At 38.4% G+C, this 17,651-nt stretch overlaps 4 protein-coding genes across 4 annotated transcripts; 1 reads left to right on the top strand and 3 right to left on the bottom strand.

Moving 5' to 3' along the window:
- Positions 1-363: 363 nt before the first annotated feature.
- On the bottom strand, positions 364-2,295 carry FZO1_2 (mitofusin; the record flags this gene model as incomplete). The annotated part of the gene is made up of 3 exons (XM_064824729.1): positions 364-686; positions 744-1,687; positions 1,748-2,295. 3 exons carry the CDS (start codon positions 2,293-2,295, stop codon positions 364-366), a joined length of 1,815 nt encoding a protein of 604 aa, XP_064680106.1.
- Positions 2,296-4,930: 2,635 nt separating this feature from the next.
- Positions 4,931-5,431, bottom strand: ATC70_005442 (uncharacterized protein; the record flags this gene model as incomplete). Its single annotated transcript, XM_064824730.1, has 1 exon — positions 4,931-5,431. The coding sequence occupies one exon, from the start codon at positions 5,429-5,431 to the stop codon at positions 4,931-4,933; it is 501 nt and encodes a 166-aa protein (XP_064680107.1).
- A 2,942-nt stretch (positions 5,432-8,373) lies between these two features.
- Positions 8,374-13,545, bottom strand: ATC70_005443 (uncharacterized protein; the record flags this gene model as incomplete). The annotated part of the gene is made up of 1 exon (XM_064824731.1): positions 8,374-13,545. One exon carries the CDS (start codon positions 13,543-13,545, stop codon positions 8,374-8,376), a length of 5,172 nt encoding a protein of 1,723 aa, XP_064680108.1.
- A 3,385-nt stretch (positions 13,546-16,930) lies between these two features.
- On the top strand, positions 16,931-17,554 carry SPO14 (Phospholipase D1; the record flags this gene model as incomplete). The annotated part of the gene is made up of 1 exon (XM_064824732.1): positions 16,931-17,554. The coding sequence occupies one exon, from the start codon at positions 16,931-16,933 to the stop codon at positions 17,552-17,554; it is 624 nt and encodes a 207-aa protein (XP_064680109.1).
- Positions 17,555-17,651: the final 97 nt, after the last annotated feature.

Here is a 17,651-nt window from a genome sequence, read left to right on the forward strand (position 1 = left end):
GCGTGGATCTTGGGGCGTACGCTGTCATCTTATCTCACTGAACCCATCAATGCACTAGTGATAGCAACATATTTGGCGCTAAAGAGTGACATAGATGGCATGATGAAGGCCATCTATGCTTTTTTTCACTACTACGTTTTGTGTAAACCTTGTAAATCTGATGTGATTAAGGCAGCCTCTACATAAATACATGTTTATTGATAGTAAAAGCTGTTTTATATATATATATATATATTACAATGAAGAGCAAGGGAATGTAAAAATTGTGCGTTATGTAAGTAGAGGCTGCGTAGTATATACACATAAAAAGTTCTATAATAATAAATAAAGAGGATATAGTGCAAGAGTATAAAATGGGATTCTCTAGAATTCAAATGTCTCGTGATGTATATCAAAGTCATGTTGGATAGCCTCATTAATGACAGTACGAGTAAATGGTGTGGATCCACACACATGAGCCCAGACTCTGTGATGCGGAGCATGTGCTGATTTGATCTTGTTCATCTCTGTGGACACATCAGGACGTTCACCAAAGAACAATGAGAAGGGTGCCAGTTGACTCAGCGCATGATGCCCTTGTTTCATTCTAGTAACGTACACAGAAACTGTCAGTTGGATGGGCAGAACGGTAGTATGTAGAAGGTCAGTCCAATGTCGAAACATGTTCATAAAGGGGTCAATCTCGTCTATTTGTCATACAATGGCTCAATATTCTGTATATTTCATGCACTTCCAAAACGCACCTGTAACACGAATAGCCCAGGTGAGGTATATGTGATCTGTGGTCACAGTGCGGACACCATTTGATCGCTTCTCAAGAGCGTCTTGGATAATAGACATGGCGGGTGTAGCACCGATACCAGTGGCAAATAATGCAAGGATAGGGTAATCTTGGAAAGGCAGTTGAGGCCCGTACAGTCCATCAATATATATCTGCAAGTTGCTGCTGTTGACAGATGATGAGTTGAGCAAATCTCGCGTTTTTGTGCCTAGAGCTTTGATGTGAAATGAAGCCATGGTAGTGTCATCTCGAACACCTGTGAACTTGCGGCGACGATGAAGGGTGTTTGGCAAGGAGTCAATACTGGAAACACTGCTGTATGATTGCTGATCTTTCTGTAATAGCTTGGTAGTTTCATCTGTGATGCCGCTTCCAACAATGCGCTCTTCAATCTCCTGGTTGACGCTTGTATTTCTGCTGCGAAATATCTCAGAGATTGTAAACGGATGCCAGTTGCCATATTCCCATAGTTTGCGTCCATTCAGAACCATAGCAGTAAAGACGTATTGACCAGGCCTGAAGTTTTTCAACATCTTGTTTGCAAAAATAATGCGGACGATACCCTCTTGCTTGGCTGTTTGAGGTGCAACTTGGTCCACCTGAACATAGGTAGCTTTGGTGATCCAAGATTTGTAGGTTCTCACCACCCGATCTGCAACCCATAATAATGCTGGAGGAAGAAAGAATGCAAAGCACGTATTGTAATGCCAGCATGTAAAGATGATGGAGATAATGACGAGTAGGATGTGTGAGTAGTAAAACACCTCAAAGTGATTTCTTCGAATGTACTCTAGCGATGTAAGAAACATGAGAAGAAAAGCGACTGTTGCGATGGTGCCTGTAATATATTCCCAATCCTTGAAAAAGGCATCAAACAGGCGATGTTGCTCCATGTATCCCTCGATGCTGATGTAGATGGATTAGAGACTATGGACCCACACTTGACGCTGCGTAATAGAGACTTACCATCTGTAGATGAGATGAGGTACCAAATTTAAGAATCCAATGCGAGCAATAATGCGATGATACGGGATCAATTCTTCAAATGTCCAACCACAAAGCTTTGGTAAGATTGAGTTTCTCTGAGCAAAAAAGAACACAAATCCCCAATCTACCATACTGAGAAATGCGGCTCGTCGGTCAATGACTGCGGGGTGATACGGATCTGGTTCATAGGGTATGAGCCAAAGAATGGAGTACAAATTGATCAAACCAAAAATAGTAGTTGCCAATATAATCTTGATCGAAACCATCTCGGTGACATAGGGTATACGGACAACACGATCCAGTCGACGCCATAGCTTGGCCCCTGGCAAATCAGTAACTCTATCTTGCTTGTCGGATAGTCGTTTCTTTCGAATGTTGTATACACGGATCCTATTCAACTGATAGCATATGCAGTAAACAATAAACAGAGACCACCAAAAGAAGGCATAAGCCATTCCCAATTGCCAGAAATTGGTCCATGTTCTTATGTAGGGGAATATGCCAAATGTGCGATGTTTCGTCACCATGTAAGATAAGTATAAATACAGATGGAGAAAAGAGAAAGAAGAGTAAAAAGATTATCAGATTCTGAAAAACTATAAACTGTTCAATTTAGCCAATAAACGATCATTCTTGAATTAGGGTAAAATCTAGATGCCCTTGCTCAAATTCAGGTTCATCTCCCGAAGATATCAGATCATCAGATTACCTTGATTTGGTGAATCCGTACAATATTCATGATTTGATTGCAAAACTATACAGTTGCAAGAGAGTTTGACCACAATCTTGTTACATTCATATTCGCAAGTATTGCTGCAGGTGCAAATCACATTGACCATGTTGTATATGTAGCCCAATGCTATCGTTTAAAATTCAGAATGCTATTGTATTGTGTTTCATTCAACCTTCGAGAAGCTCATGAAACCTAATTTTGTCTTTTAAAATATTCAATTTTTATCGTTTGTATCCAAGGGAATTATTCTAAAGCTTGGCATTGGATCCAGATCAAAAACTCATCCTGGGTTCCAGTGGCCATACTATGTTGATGATGAGTCTAGTAATCAAAGGCAACCGAAGCGATACCACTAAAGACATTGCACGATATATGATGGAGCTACAGAGATGCAGCCTAGGAGCTTGAAAATCTCAAGAAACGATGTAACCCCTGAAAGGAGGATAACCAAACGAGGCACGATCAAAGATAAAATCTTCGTCATTAGGACCCACTGCTGCATATTGTTTAACCACGATACAAGTCAATACATACAAAAACCACGTATCAACATTGTGAACATATTCTAGTAACCGCCCAAGTGTTGTTGCGTTGGCATGGACTAACAATAAATATAAGAAGAAAGATGATATTTCATAGTATATTATTACAAATTGATTTAACATTTCCACTCCTCCAAAAACAACACACAAAGCCTGTATGTACCTGACATCACTTTCTAAAAAAGTATAAACTATCTCTTCTCTCGCATATACTCTCTTCCATAGCCTTCTGTTACTATATCTCTGAACACCAAAACATCTCATGCCAAAGATGCCTTGTCCATTGGGACAAACGCCCCAGGCTTTGCTTTGACAATTTCGTAATTGTATATAAAGCCAACTACTGCAAGGAAATTATCAGGAGGAGGGCTTAAATAATGAACATCAAGCAATTTTTTCAAAAGTAACTGTTGCTTCTAACCCATAGTAGGTTTCTACAGAATCAAAATGCACATCAAACGACACCATTCTTAACAAGTATGGTTCAACTTGTAAACACACACGCTCGCTTTTCAGATAGTTTGAGGTTCTCTAAGAGGATTGTGTACTGAATCTGCACCATTTTACCTATGATACTGTTTATTTCGTAGACCCAAGAAGGAGCTATTGTTTGAGGCTTTACTCAGAGCTGTAGCATAGGTTTTCATGGAGCTACACTGCTGAAAGGGCTGGCTTCAAAGAGATTGCTCAAAATCGCTCGCTCAAAAGCTCAGTTTTGCTACAGTGGCGCATATACGTTTTCTTTTGCGCGCCAGCATTACTCAATGCATATCCTGGATATATTCTATGTAGACTTGAGCCCTGTATAACCGTTTCTGTATTGTTATCAAAGAAAACCCAATTTATGAAAGGAAACATTGTAGTATGCCAAGACTACGTCCCATGTTGTAGAGCAAACATAGAGGAGCAAGATTCAACTAATAAAAAAAGAAGCCTGATGGAATTGGCAATTTTACAGATAATGATGCCCAAACACTGGTTTTTTTTTTATTGTTATTATTTCAAATGTCATAGCGTTGATTATGACTATGCTTGTGGAGGTGAGCAACGAATCGGTGAGTTGGCGATCAAAATGCCTCTGCAAGGTGGATCGGTCAAAGTTGTGTGTGAAAGACAGTGTCTCCGGGTCAACCAAATTACAAAGAAACAAAAGATTAGAATCAGGCGTCCTGCGTTGATTCAAAACATTTTGAACCTCTCTCCACTTTGTCTCATTGACCATTTCTCGGTGGTAGATCGTGGACATGAGAAATGCCAATAAGAGGGATGCCGAAGCAAACTCCACTGATCGTTGAACAAGATTGAACGATGCCAGACTACGACCACGCATGGAATACAGAGCACGCAATCTTGTTAGTGTCAAACTAAACAAAGAATTTGTACTATGCCATTCTATACTTTCGTATACGGGCCGTCTAAAATAAAATAAAAGAAAAAAAAACCATGTTAGTAGTTGTCATTCTTTCTCAATTTCATAATTTATCATTTTGTACTTACAATGTACCGTCAATGTCTTGTAGCTTTTCAACAAACTGACCAGCAAAAGTGGAAACGATTCGAAATTCAAGTCGAGCAGTAAAACTTGGGTCTTGATCAAGCAACATTTGATTGTTGACTACCAATTGTTCCTAGTTTATATTTGTTAGAAATGTATGCCTGAAACATGGTATAGTATACTTACATATAGCTGCTGGAATTTGCTGCTTCCGTCAAAAACGTCTTGGGGTTAGAAATCCTTTCCTTGTCGATTTGAGCCAGCAACTCGACGAAAGAAAGCCGCTTTCCAAGTACCGTATGCTTGAACAGAGCGAATAGGGCCTTGAGCCGCGGAAAATTTGAAACCACCAAGATTGGAGAAGTTACAAAAAGAATCTTCTCGTAGTGTGCTTAGAAAACGACCAATACTTGGGTCTCTGTCAAAGAAACAACCAAGTTTTCATAATTGACCCACAAACCAGTTACACCTTCTGGATGATGCTGTACGAGCTTGAAAGACAACGCCAAATCAACGTAAAGATTAAAGTGATCTACCAAAGCGAAATCGATATGCTGATGACGAAGGCCATATTCCACCAAGCTACCATTATGACCAGCAGGAATGGGCATGGGGATATGAATCTTGATCCTGTGAGAGTACAACACCAAAAAGAAGTCGTCGAAACCAATCAAGTTGTTGACCCTAATGGCACATCGCATTGCATTTATCAAAGATTGCAAATCTTCAGTAACCATTTTATTGAGGGCACGGCCTACACCATTTCTGGCAGCATTTGCAAAGTCCAGACACACTGAGAACCTGCTCGTATCTTGAACTTGACGAATGGATGGTAGTAGTGCCTTATCCACAAATGCGCGTTGTTCGGCTGATACGGTTGGTCTCATATCCATCCTTGAGAGTAGGGGAAAAAAACATTGACCTAGCAAATAAAGGACGCGTGTCAGTATAAATGACACTGTACATCTCAAGTAAATTATATATACTTACATTGGTATCACCGGCCCTTGCAAACACCATATTAGGGCACTCAGTGAGCTCAAATTTGGATGTGTAGCCTCTGCGGGTTGCCTCACATACAACACTAGTGTTGTGCCTGATGGTGTGATGAAAATTGGGTCTTGCGTAAATGCTCCAGTTTTGACTGCCCAAAGGAAGAGATTGTACATCTGATTGTTCTTGATACATAGTCTGGTTCATCGAAATCCACTAATACCGTTTGTTCAATACGTTTTGCTGAGCACACCAGGAGGTAAGAATTAATACCAAAGATAAAAGATGGTTCAAGAAACACATTTTTTGGGGGGGGGGAGATACCAGAGTTGGAGACACAAAAAGGACCATTTGGTAAAACCATGGCTGGTTCTGGATAAACACCAGGAGCAAATGTAACCATTTCAGTTACTGCTAGGTGCTGATTACTGTACATGGTCATAACAGTATCAATAGCCATCATTTCAACTGGACTATGGGCTAAAGGCTCAACACTTGCTAGAATTGGGTTAGTGGTTGTTGTTGGTGCTGCTGTAATGGATGATGAGGAGGTGTTCTGCGATCTAAAGAGCGAATGTTGCCAATGTGATTGATTTCGCGTATTGCTCAATTCTATGCTTCTTGGTTAAAATAATTCTTCTGTTATTTCTGCAATATTGTTGAGATTACTGTTTGAACCAGCTCTTACTGAATTCAATATAGAGCAAAGACGACCATGATTAAGTGTATTTAAGTTTCTTGGACTACCAGCCAAAGTCAATCTAGATGCAATGTTAGTGTGTGCGTTACGACCGACTTGGGTTGTTGTGGATCTCAATGTTGTATGACTATAAGGTTGATTGCAATTGCTGTTGTTATACGCTTGGAATACCGGCACTGAAAATATTCAAATCATCAGCGTCTGCTGCTTCTACAGTTGCAATTGCAAAAGCACTGATGTTCCCTCTTTCTGATTCGTCTTACACCAATGGCCTCCGGCTATTCTTAGGTCCTTCGGGTGAATCATGCTAATCATGATTTACAGATCATTTGCTGGGTAGATAGTAGACCTATTTGCATTATAGTTTATCATTATGCGGTAAACCTTAGCATAATGAAAAGTATATAGGTACATCCTCTGGATGCATTCGCAATAAAAGTGTAATTCTTTGGCAGATTCAATTTTACACTGTATTTTGACATAACAGGTTACGTTACGCTTTACTCGCTTCACTATTATTTGACAGAAACCAATATAGCCACTAAAAATTCATCCATATGTGTAGTAACCCCTCAATGTGGGCATATAATCGTTCTAATATATAGTCTCTAGAATCAACATGGGGTGTGAAAAGTAATCCACCAGTCAGGAACAGACAACAGAGATGATCCAGGATAGAATGTTCTTCCTAGTAGATTTGAAGGAAGGACATTTACCAGAATTGAAACCCACTTTCAGGGACAAATGGTCATAAGCTGCCACGCTTCAGGAACCAGGATATAGATTAGTCATTTGATGGTACGACTCAGATCCCTTTGCAATGTCTGAATAAAGATATTTCAATAAACCATGCATCTCTGCTCATGCTCAAATCTTCTGTATTATACGTTGTATAATACATTTTCCTCTCAGAGATGATCTATATCCTAAACATACATCTTTAACATATATCTGGATATATGATGGCATGTCTACAGTATAACTCATATATAGTACAAGTCTGTAGTACATAAAGTATCTGTAGCTAGTATCACGGATATAAGCATGTGTCTTATAGCGTGGATCATAAAGTGCACATCTGAAGCAACAAGCTCATATTGCATTAATCTTGGTGCCTATTCAGATATGGTAAACATCCGTAGTCAATGTCGGAATACAAGTATAAGTCTATAGTGCCATCCATGTCCGTGGTGCCATCTATAGCCTATATCTTATATAGTATGAATCTTATAGTACTAGCGTATCTGAAGTCCATATCTTCTCATGATCATAGTATAAATCGATATCGTACATCTAATCCAGTGTACATACAGTTTATATCTAAATCTGGTAACTGGATGAACTGTCGGAATGCAGATCATAGTGGATGTATTCCACACTCATGAAAAAAATGAGAATTTCTATGAATTTGCAATGACCCAAAAAAAAATTGAGATAAAGCATCAGTAAGTAACGCATGGACAAGAGGAGTCGTTTAGCCATATTCCAAGCGCCCAAAACGCTTTGTAACATCAGTTATTCGTGCTTCAAAATGGCTAGATTTGCACAGAATGTTATGTCAAAATACAATGTAAAATTGAATCTGCCAAAGAATTACACTTTTATTGAGAATGCATCCCAAGGATGCATTTATATGCTTTTCATTATGCTAGGGTTTACAGCATGATGATGAACTATAATACAAATAGGTTTACTATCTACCCAACAATTGATTTGTAAATCATGATTAGCATGATTTACCCAAAGGACCTAAGAATAGCCTAAAACCTTTAGTGTGAGACCTTGCTATGACATTTGATATAACACCACCCCACACCAGCATAAGACACATGCGAAACTTGGACATAACCATTGTTGTAGTAGATTGTAGTTGTAGTAGTTCATATAGTATATAATAGGCCGACATAACAAAAAAAGAAAAAAAAAAAAAGAAAACCATCATTAATATATGACAATCTGGTGCATGTTACTGCTTGATTAATCTTATGTATAGTAAACATGAATTGCATATATAACTTATGTATAGATTATTGGTATAGATAATTAATCATTAGGGCAACCGTTAAAAACCTATACACATCCAAAACCCGATGGGACAAAAGGAACTGTGAACAGGAAAAGGTATAGCCTTTCACCAAACAATTATACATCATCTTTAGCTAATAACCTTTCGCGCTTATTTCTTGATTTAGTCTCTCGCGTAGCAATCTCTCGGGTACTCAGAGCTTTCGGTGCCTTGCCCTTAGATGTCTTGCTATTATTAGCATTTACTCGCGCCCAATACTGCTTGACCACATCAGGAGAATCAAACATAGATGGAGGTTCCCATGAATTCCAATCTTCACTATAACCTTTCCATTTTACCAAATACTTGTAATTGGGTGCGCTACCTTTGTGATTGATAATAGCTTCGACGACATACGCATTTGAAGGATTGTCTCTAGTATCACTTGTGCTAATCAACTTGATTTGCTGCGTAGGTACATCTCTAGCTAAGAACGAGTTTGTTCTATCAGTAAGAATATAGCTTCCATTTCTAGTATGACCATGAACGTAAAATGGACCTTCATAATTTGGATCCGTCTTTCTGTTCTTGTTCTCAATATTCTTTATCATCACAGTAGATCCAACAGGATAAGGATTTTCCAAGATTCTGTGTCTCTTTCTAAAGTATTTACTATCCTTATCTTGCGTCTTCATTATCTGATCTCTGATTGCTGGTACAATGATTCTATCGATAAGATCTAGCTTCTCTTTGAATGCTTTCACATCAATTTCTTTCTCATGAAGAACAGGCTTATCTCCTCGATAATCCTTGAACTCATTGGGTAGTCTGTGGAACATTACTACGAATGGCATCATTCCGTGTAATCTCGATCTGTGAACATTTAAGCTTAAGGCTGTTCCATTCAGGTACAGATCCCAATCTTCACTTCGACCTTCCAACATCTTCATGATGATTGTCTTACAATTCTTAACTGCCGCTTCACAGCAACTGTTGCCTTGTGGTGTAAAGGCCAAACTAGCTCTATTCTCCACTCCTGCATGCTTCAGGATCTTTTCCAACAGGACATTGTGAAATTCAGCTCCACGATCATGTCCTACCACCCTAGGGTAGCCTAACAGGGAAAATATGGACACTAATTCCTTTGCAACAGTCGTAGCAGACTTGTCAGGAATAGCACGCAGTACAATAAAACGTGAAAATAGATCCAATACCACAAGGATAAAATTGTTGCCTCTAGGCGTTGTACAATCGAAACCACCTAGATCAAACACAACATGATCCATAATGCCTTCAGGCGCTTCTTGCTTTGGAGGATGATATACATGCTTTGCTAGATTGAACTGTCTGCATTTGTGGCAATTACGGATGTACTGGGTTATATCCTCTCTTAACCCTTTCCAATGCATGTTCAAATCTTGGTGTATTACTTGCTCCATAGCATGTATACCGAAATGGCCTAGCAGATGAGATTTTTCTAATATGCTCTGTTTCTCTTCATCAGTTGTAGGCGTTTGATAAACATCTAAATGACTGACGCAAAAGTAAAAATCTTCATTCTTTCTTTTCAATGAATTCGCATACGCTGTCAACTTAGAATTATTAAATAGATCAGAAGTCTTATTTGGAATGATTACTTTACTGGAATTGGAGATGCTGGAAGACTCACATGATAAAACTGTGTTCTTATCTTGTGCTCCCTTGATATCTTTTTTCCCCTTTTCCTCTTCATTCAGTACTCTTTGCTTCTTGTTCTTAGTAGCTGCTACTACCTCATCATCATGAGTATTCTTTCTCTTCTTATTACCCTTTTGCTTAACAATATCCTGTTTAATCAATATCTCCCTGTCGAGATCCTTGATGGAACGTGTATTACCACTCTCCACCAGCGTATTGTATGGCCAGAAAAGACGCGACAACGTATCCGCCAATATATTGTTAATACCACTGCAAAACGTAATATCGAAATCCATTTCAAAGATAGTATCATAGTAGTTCTCAACCATTCTATCCAGTTTAGGTTTTGTATGTAAGAACAAAATACCGCGATTGTCTACAAACAAATGAAATGGGCGTCCATACAACCATTGATGGAACTTTTTGAATGCGTACACAACAGCAGCTAATTCACGTTTGGAGCTTCCCCATCGTTGCTCTGATGGTCCCAAACTGCGTGCAATGAAACCAAGATACTTGACTTTATTATTGATTACTTGATACATTGCAGCACCAATTGCATATGCAGAGCTATCCGTTACAACACATATGGGATAATTCAAGTTGGGCACACTCAACACTGCTGAGCTGACTAACAATTCCTGCAACTGCTTCATCAATGCAGTGTGTTCCGGCTTCCATACTTTGGTTATATCATGTGCGTTTCGAAGCTTATCTAGTGGGGCTGTCAATCTTGACAAGCAAGGTAAATTGGATCGAAAGAAATTGATCAATCCAAGGCGAGACATCAGCTCACGACTACTCTTTACGACAGGATCCCAATCCAATACGTTGGAAACCTTTCGTGGATCGAGTGCTAGTCCATTACTAGATAGGCAGAAACCCAAAATATAGATGCTCTTTTGTGCAATATGCATCTTTTCCGTGTTGATACGTAAGTTAGCTCTAGTCAAACGATCAATAACTGTTTTGACAACCTCTGTATGCTTTTGTAGGTCGTTTTCAGTATGGATCGTGACATCGTCGATGAAATGTGTACAGACATCACTTAGATCAGCCAGCAAATTAGAAAGAATTTTCTGGGCATGAGATGAGACCATAGTTAATCCGTAAGGGCAGTGAGAGAAGGACCACGTCAGTCCATTCATGTCGGTAAACGTTAAATAAGGTCTTGATGCCTTAGCTACCTTAAATGCATGGAAACATTGCGATAGGTCGATTACCGTATAGAGGGAATGCTTCGACATTTTACGATGTAAATCACTTATCAAAGGCAATGGGAAACGTTCAAGCTTCTCTGGATCCAATGCATTATTAATCAACCGACAATCAATCACTACACGGTGCTCTTTACCAGTGTATTCGCCCTCACTGTTCTTCTTGCGTACAGTGAAAATGGGAGAGTTATGAGGTGTATTAGGTTTAGCTCGTTTGATCACACCATTTTCACGCCATTTCTCAACTTGCTTTTGGATCACAGGTCGCATTGCTTCAGCAATTGGAAATTGTCTTCGACATGTGTCCGAAAGTGGAGTATCCTTCTTTATAGGCAATCTAATTTCGCTATCAGGCAAATTACAATATGCTTTAGGGCTGATACTAGTGTTTGCATCAATGAATGGCTGTAGTTCATTCATCATCAATTGACGCTCTTCCTTAGATCCATAAGGATCCTCATTTGGTTTGTATGGATTGGGTTCAATATCAGGAATCTCATATCCAATTCGATCAGACCAATCTGCAGCAATATTACCCAATGTAATACCAACTTTATATAATAGATCCATGCCAAACACGCAATGGACATCATCAAATAAGTCAAAAACTTCAAATTTGGAATAGACAACTTTGGAACCATAATTGATCTTTAGTTCCTCTTCAGTTTGTCCTTTACGATTAACAACAGTGTTACTTTGAGCCAGCTTAATAATACCATTTTTATTTACAACATTTAATTGCATGAAATCAAGTAACTTGGGCGAGATTGCACTAAATGTACAACCAGTGTCCAACAAAAACCATGTGTTAACCTTAACACCACTCTTTGATTCTAATATCACAGGTAGATAAAGAAGTCCATTAGTGTCCATGTTATTACTAGGCATCTTTTTGAAATATTCATTATTCAAATGCTTACATTCACTATCAGTATCCATGGATACGACTTCCTCCTTTTGCTTGTCCTTTGTAGAAATTGTGGCAACAGCAAAAGTTTGATCACTTTCCTCATCAGAGGATGATGAATCAGTATCATCATTGGAAGCAGGTCTTGGCACAATCAACTTGCTCTTCTTCTTTGTTATCTTTTTGATATTTTTGGGGTTCTTCTTGCATAATGCCTTATGCGCATACGTAAATGGTGTGAAACCACAATCATAACATTTAAGAACTTCACCAGGACTATCATTCCTCTTTCTTGATTGCTTGTCATGGCGGCGACCAGCACGACGAGTTTTCTTGTTGCTCAACGAAGCAGAGCCCTCAGCACGCTGATGTGCCTTGATCGCATCCTTGATCTTATTGTTCAGTTCAGCATCCTTTCTCTGCTTTTCCTGCCTATAATAATCATCTCTTCTCAACAAATCGTAGGCACTGCGCAACTGTGAGATAGCAAAATCCAAAGTGTCGCTTCCCCTGGAACGGGCTTGTGAAATGCCCATAGACACCGGTCCATACAAGTCGATATCCAGACCACGAAGCAGATAGTCTACAAGAGACGTATTTTCCTTGACTCCCGCTAAGTCCTTCAAGGAGTTAAACCTGTCAATGAAGTCTTCTAGATTGTCACAGTTGTCCAATTTAAGCGTCTTTAGCTTATTGAGTGCAGCTTTTCTTTCTTCTGCTTCCGAAGGGCTATATTTCACCTTGAGCTTGCTCTTGAACTGGCCCCAAGTAATTTCGGGATACTTTTGTATGATTTCTCTTGTCCAGGCAGACATACCCGTGGACATTTTCGGCTTAATAATTCTCTTCCAGTTTGCTTCGATCGACACACCACGAGACTCCAGTACATCCTGGAATTGTTGAAGGCATGCATCCATGGTAGGATAGACAAACTTCTTGTTGTTAAACTTGTGTCCTTTCCATTGAATATATGGCGTATCTGGAGGTACTATGCTATTAGCAGCATTGGAATAGGCCATAGATGGGGAGAGCATTGGAGTATCATCAAACAACAAATCGTAGTTTTCCTTAGCCATGATCAATTGGCGTTTCAGGGCCCCAGCATTGGATGCAAGCGTGCCATCCTCAGGCATAGTGATAGACAGCCTTGTAGCCTCAAAAAGCCTTCTCCTCAACATCTTGATGTCCCTGGCCATGCTAGCCTGATGATCCATTCCCAAGGGTTGGATCTCACTATCGAAATCAAATTCCAATAGCTCACCACTATCATTCATGATAGTATCATTATCAAGAGTTGACAGAGCGTCATCGCTCAATGCCTGATCAATGCGAGCGTCTTCGCTACAAGCATCAATACCATTATGCAGAGCATCATTGCTCAATGCATTGCTATGTTCATTTTGTAGAGACGACAAAGATGAACCAGAACCAAAACTTGCATCTCCCGATGCAGAGCGATGACCAACACCAGCTCCAACAGAAACAGTAGTAGGGTTTGCGTTATTCATAGTAGTAAGTGTAAAAAATTTATGGGATTCAAAAAAGTGTTATGTCAAAATACAATGTAAAATTGAATCTGCCAAAGAATTACACTTTTATTGAGAATGCATCCCAAGGATGCATTTATATGCTTTTCATTATGCTAGGGTTTACAGCATGATGATGAACTATAATACAAATAGGTTTACTATCTACCCAACAATTGATTTGTAAATCATGATTAGCATGATTTACCCAAAGGACCTAAGAATAGCCTAAAACCTTTAGTGTGAGACCTTGCTATGACATTTGATATAACACAGAATTCAACCTAAAACGACGGCGTAGTGGTTTGTGTTGCCGAACAAGTACGTAAATTACAGTGCTTTATAGCGACTGGGATTTTCTGCATTGTACGAAACTCAATTTCTAAGTGATAGTCTGATGCATTTCACACCACAACCCATCATATTACACCTGATACGACACAAGGCCAACATCTCATCGGTTTCTACATGCATTACAAAGCATACAACAAACTATAGTTTACACGCACAACAGGACATATCAAACAGTCAACTAGTTGGACTACTACTATTACTGAAACAAAACCATTTACTTCAATGACAAGAAGAGACTACAACTACATCTATTTCTAGATTTTCTACACATATCATTTAACACAATCTACTCTATCGTCACACTTGAATTTACATCTCAGGATCTGACATTCAGAAAGATACAAAAAGGACCACCATACATATCATTTATGTGATATGAGTTATCCAACGCTTTGTTGAATGCGTTTTATCATGAATGCTTTTATATTCTAGTCCTAAAGCTCATCAGGTCTTCCTTTTAATTTTGAAATCCGCGGCCACAGTAATTTTAAGACTTGAGCGTCAATGCTATTTTGCAAATTTGAATCTCTCAACTTACTCGGATTGACCAAGATGCTTGTTAGGCGAACAGGGCACTTTTGATGACCCTACACACTAGAGATACGACTGTATATCTGGTCGTAAAGTTAGCCTTAAAGTCTATTATTCACAATGTTGGGCAATTATAATTAACTAAAGAGAAAAATGGCTGATACGAGACAAGCTGATTTGAGGTCAGCACAATCAGGAAGATAAAACAACAAAATCTTGTGTCAAAATCGAGCCAAAAGAGATTCATGATAACTGCAAATCCTGCGATACAAGAATCAACATCAACAAATTATCGTAAAATCAAGCTGAAATAGTTTCCTGGAACTATACTGCCGGAAAGGTCATCCCCCGCCAAATTACCAACAAAAACGATCGCTCAAGGCAAACTTTTGTTATAGTGGTGTTGTGCCAGAAGGGCTACAACTGTCTATAAAGATTAAGGTATTCTTGATGAGTAGATATGTCTGTGTTGTGCAACAACATGGACAAGCTATGATAATTGAAGTGCATCTCAGCTATCTAAATACTGAGGTTCACCAGATGTGATAAGCGTTGTACAAGATAAATTGCTACTTTGGCATTCAGAACTTAGTATAAATAGAATAACTCTTGTCTCCATCAATAAATCTTTAGTTTTTGTGTCTGATCTTATTCAAATAAGTCTTTTCTTATTTTTATAATATCAAACATTTTTTATAAACTACAAGTAATAATCCTTTTATTCTTTGTGCTTAACATTATCGATCGTAGAAATAGTATAAATATAAGTTGTAAATGCATTCAATAAACAGCATCTTTCAACATAATCAACAAGTATTAGTTACACTCTATTTCTTTGTTAACTCTACCTATTAAATCCATCTTACAAGACGACACACACACACAAAAAAGAGGCTTTTTGCTAGTGGTCATTTCATCTTTCTGTTGTAACGAAGGTCAGATGCTCGATTTTGGGCATTTTTTTGGAAAAAATAATGCGTGAGATGTTATGATGTTCTGTCGTGCGTATAGATAATGGATTTTGATATGTGTATATGCAGAAATATAAATGAGATAAACGCTGATCTTTGTTGTTTTGCCAAATGATTTGATATTTATACTAATTAAAAGGTTATACGCAAAGTCTGTGTGTACCTGACAGTGGAGAGATGCAATATCGGATGTCAATGATAGATGGGTGTGTAAGATCCAAGAGATAGCTCCTATTTTTTTTTTTTTTTTTTTGCAGTGATTTCAGGTACACAGGCTTTTTTTTTACGATTTGAAATATGACACCAATTTGTAATACTATATATTAAAAATTATCTTACAAAAGTGTGCAAAAGATCTGACATTTGAAAGATGACACCAGATGTGATAAACAACAGATTCTTCCTTATTATTATATTTCAAGCAAACAAAGTATGAAAAGGGACAAAGGAAATTAAGACAACATGGCTGTGATGACGAACCGGTTCGCAACAGTAGCGCTCGCTTCTTATGGATTTGTATCAATCGTGAACCTGAAATGGGCGGCAGTGCATTGAAAAAAAAACAAAGATATACTACATTGCTTATTATAAGACAGGTCGTCAATAATATTTTGTAAAGATATACAAGTGCTTTTTGCAAGCAAGTTACTATCATTTGACGATCAATCTCATAAGTATTACCCCACGATTACTCTTTAAACAGCTCTCTACATGTCTCATCTGAATGATCAGTATCCCGTATGGATGATTCGATATGATACCAACGAGATTGTTAGTTGAAAGTCGCTTGACATGCCAAAGAATGTGGTGTTAAGAGGGCCGCTTTGTTAGAAGGCCATTTTCTGCACATGTCGGCAGACGTGTGGTGTAGTTATTCTGACAAATTCAACATAAATGATGTAAAAGTCAAAATTCAAGTTGATGCAATACAGTGGCATAATCTGTATAATATCTGATATCAAATACGGGCTTAATTCAATATACACATTTTCAGTATCGGCTTTGGCTTGATTTCGAAGCACTGAATTTACTTCTAATCAAATAAATCCTCCTGCAAAAATGTACCTTGAGAAAAGGTGTTACTCGACAGAATCTTCTGCGTGCATCTACGCATATTATACAACATGCAGTGATCTAGACTATGGTAACTCACCAGATGCTGTATACTTTAGTTTGTAAATATGCATTATTTAATTTACCAGAAAAATGAAAAACGTCTTTAAATCACCCGTCCCCTCTATCAACTTGCTACTATGCAAGAATATTAGAAACCAGGATTAGATAATACAATGAATATGCTCCACACCAGTTTTTGTACAGTGATTGCCCGGAAACTTGATATATACATGTCGTTTGAATATAAATAATACTGAAAAGCAATACGCTTGTAGGAGCAAAACATTGCCACACATTGTCATGGAGTGTGTAAAAAGAGAGAATATATAAAGCAAGGATTTGTATGAATAGTCTCCCTCATCTTTCTCTAACCTTTCAACAACTCTTTATCTAATATGAAAAGCCAACTCTTGGATCGTATCTCTTATTTCTTTTCCTCTTCTTCATCATCCTCATCCTCAACCTCATTCTCATCCTCATTCTCATCATCAGATCAAAGTTGGGGGTTTCCAACTAAAGTTACGACAACAGACTATTACTGTCACACTGTTCAAAGCACAACACTTGTATCTAACAAGCTTCGCTGGGCTACCTTCAATCTTGGCAAAAAGACATCAAAAAATACCAAGAAGTGCAATGGCATTCCTGCTGCTGAATGGCTTGCTTCTCCTCTGAATGCTGACAGCTGCGATGCTTGCAGACTTACCCGACAATGTTTTTATGATGAAAAAGTAGAAATTTTGGCACCCTCAGCTTCAACTGCATCATTTATTACATCTTCAAGTACAACAACCCTACCACAGCATATTCCATATTACTTTTCATCGCTATCGAGCTCACCTTTGCAATCAGATCAGAGAAAGCAAAACCAACAGTGCGCCCTTACTCCTCCCACGTCGATCAATGAACGAGAAAAAAGTGGAATTGCCGAGGAGTCAGAGAGAAAGAACACTGACTTTTGTCATACTTATAAAAGCTTGAGTATTCAAATCTACAATAAGGATGACTTTTACGACTAGGTCTCAACCTATTCAAATTATCTATTTGTCCTGAAACGAAATAAATATATAGAATTTTAAAATTGTGTATGGGTATGGTTCAATGAAAACCTCATTA

Source organism: Mucor velutinosus (genome assembly GCF_035048745.1).
Source record: "Mucor velutinosus strain NIH1002 chromosome Unknown tig00001544, whole genome shotgun sequence".
NCBI classification, from domain to species: domain Eukaryota; kingdom Fungi; phylum Mucoromycota; class Mucoromycetes; order Mucorales; family Mucoraceae; genus Mucor; species Mucor velutinosus.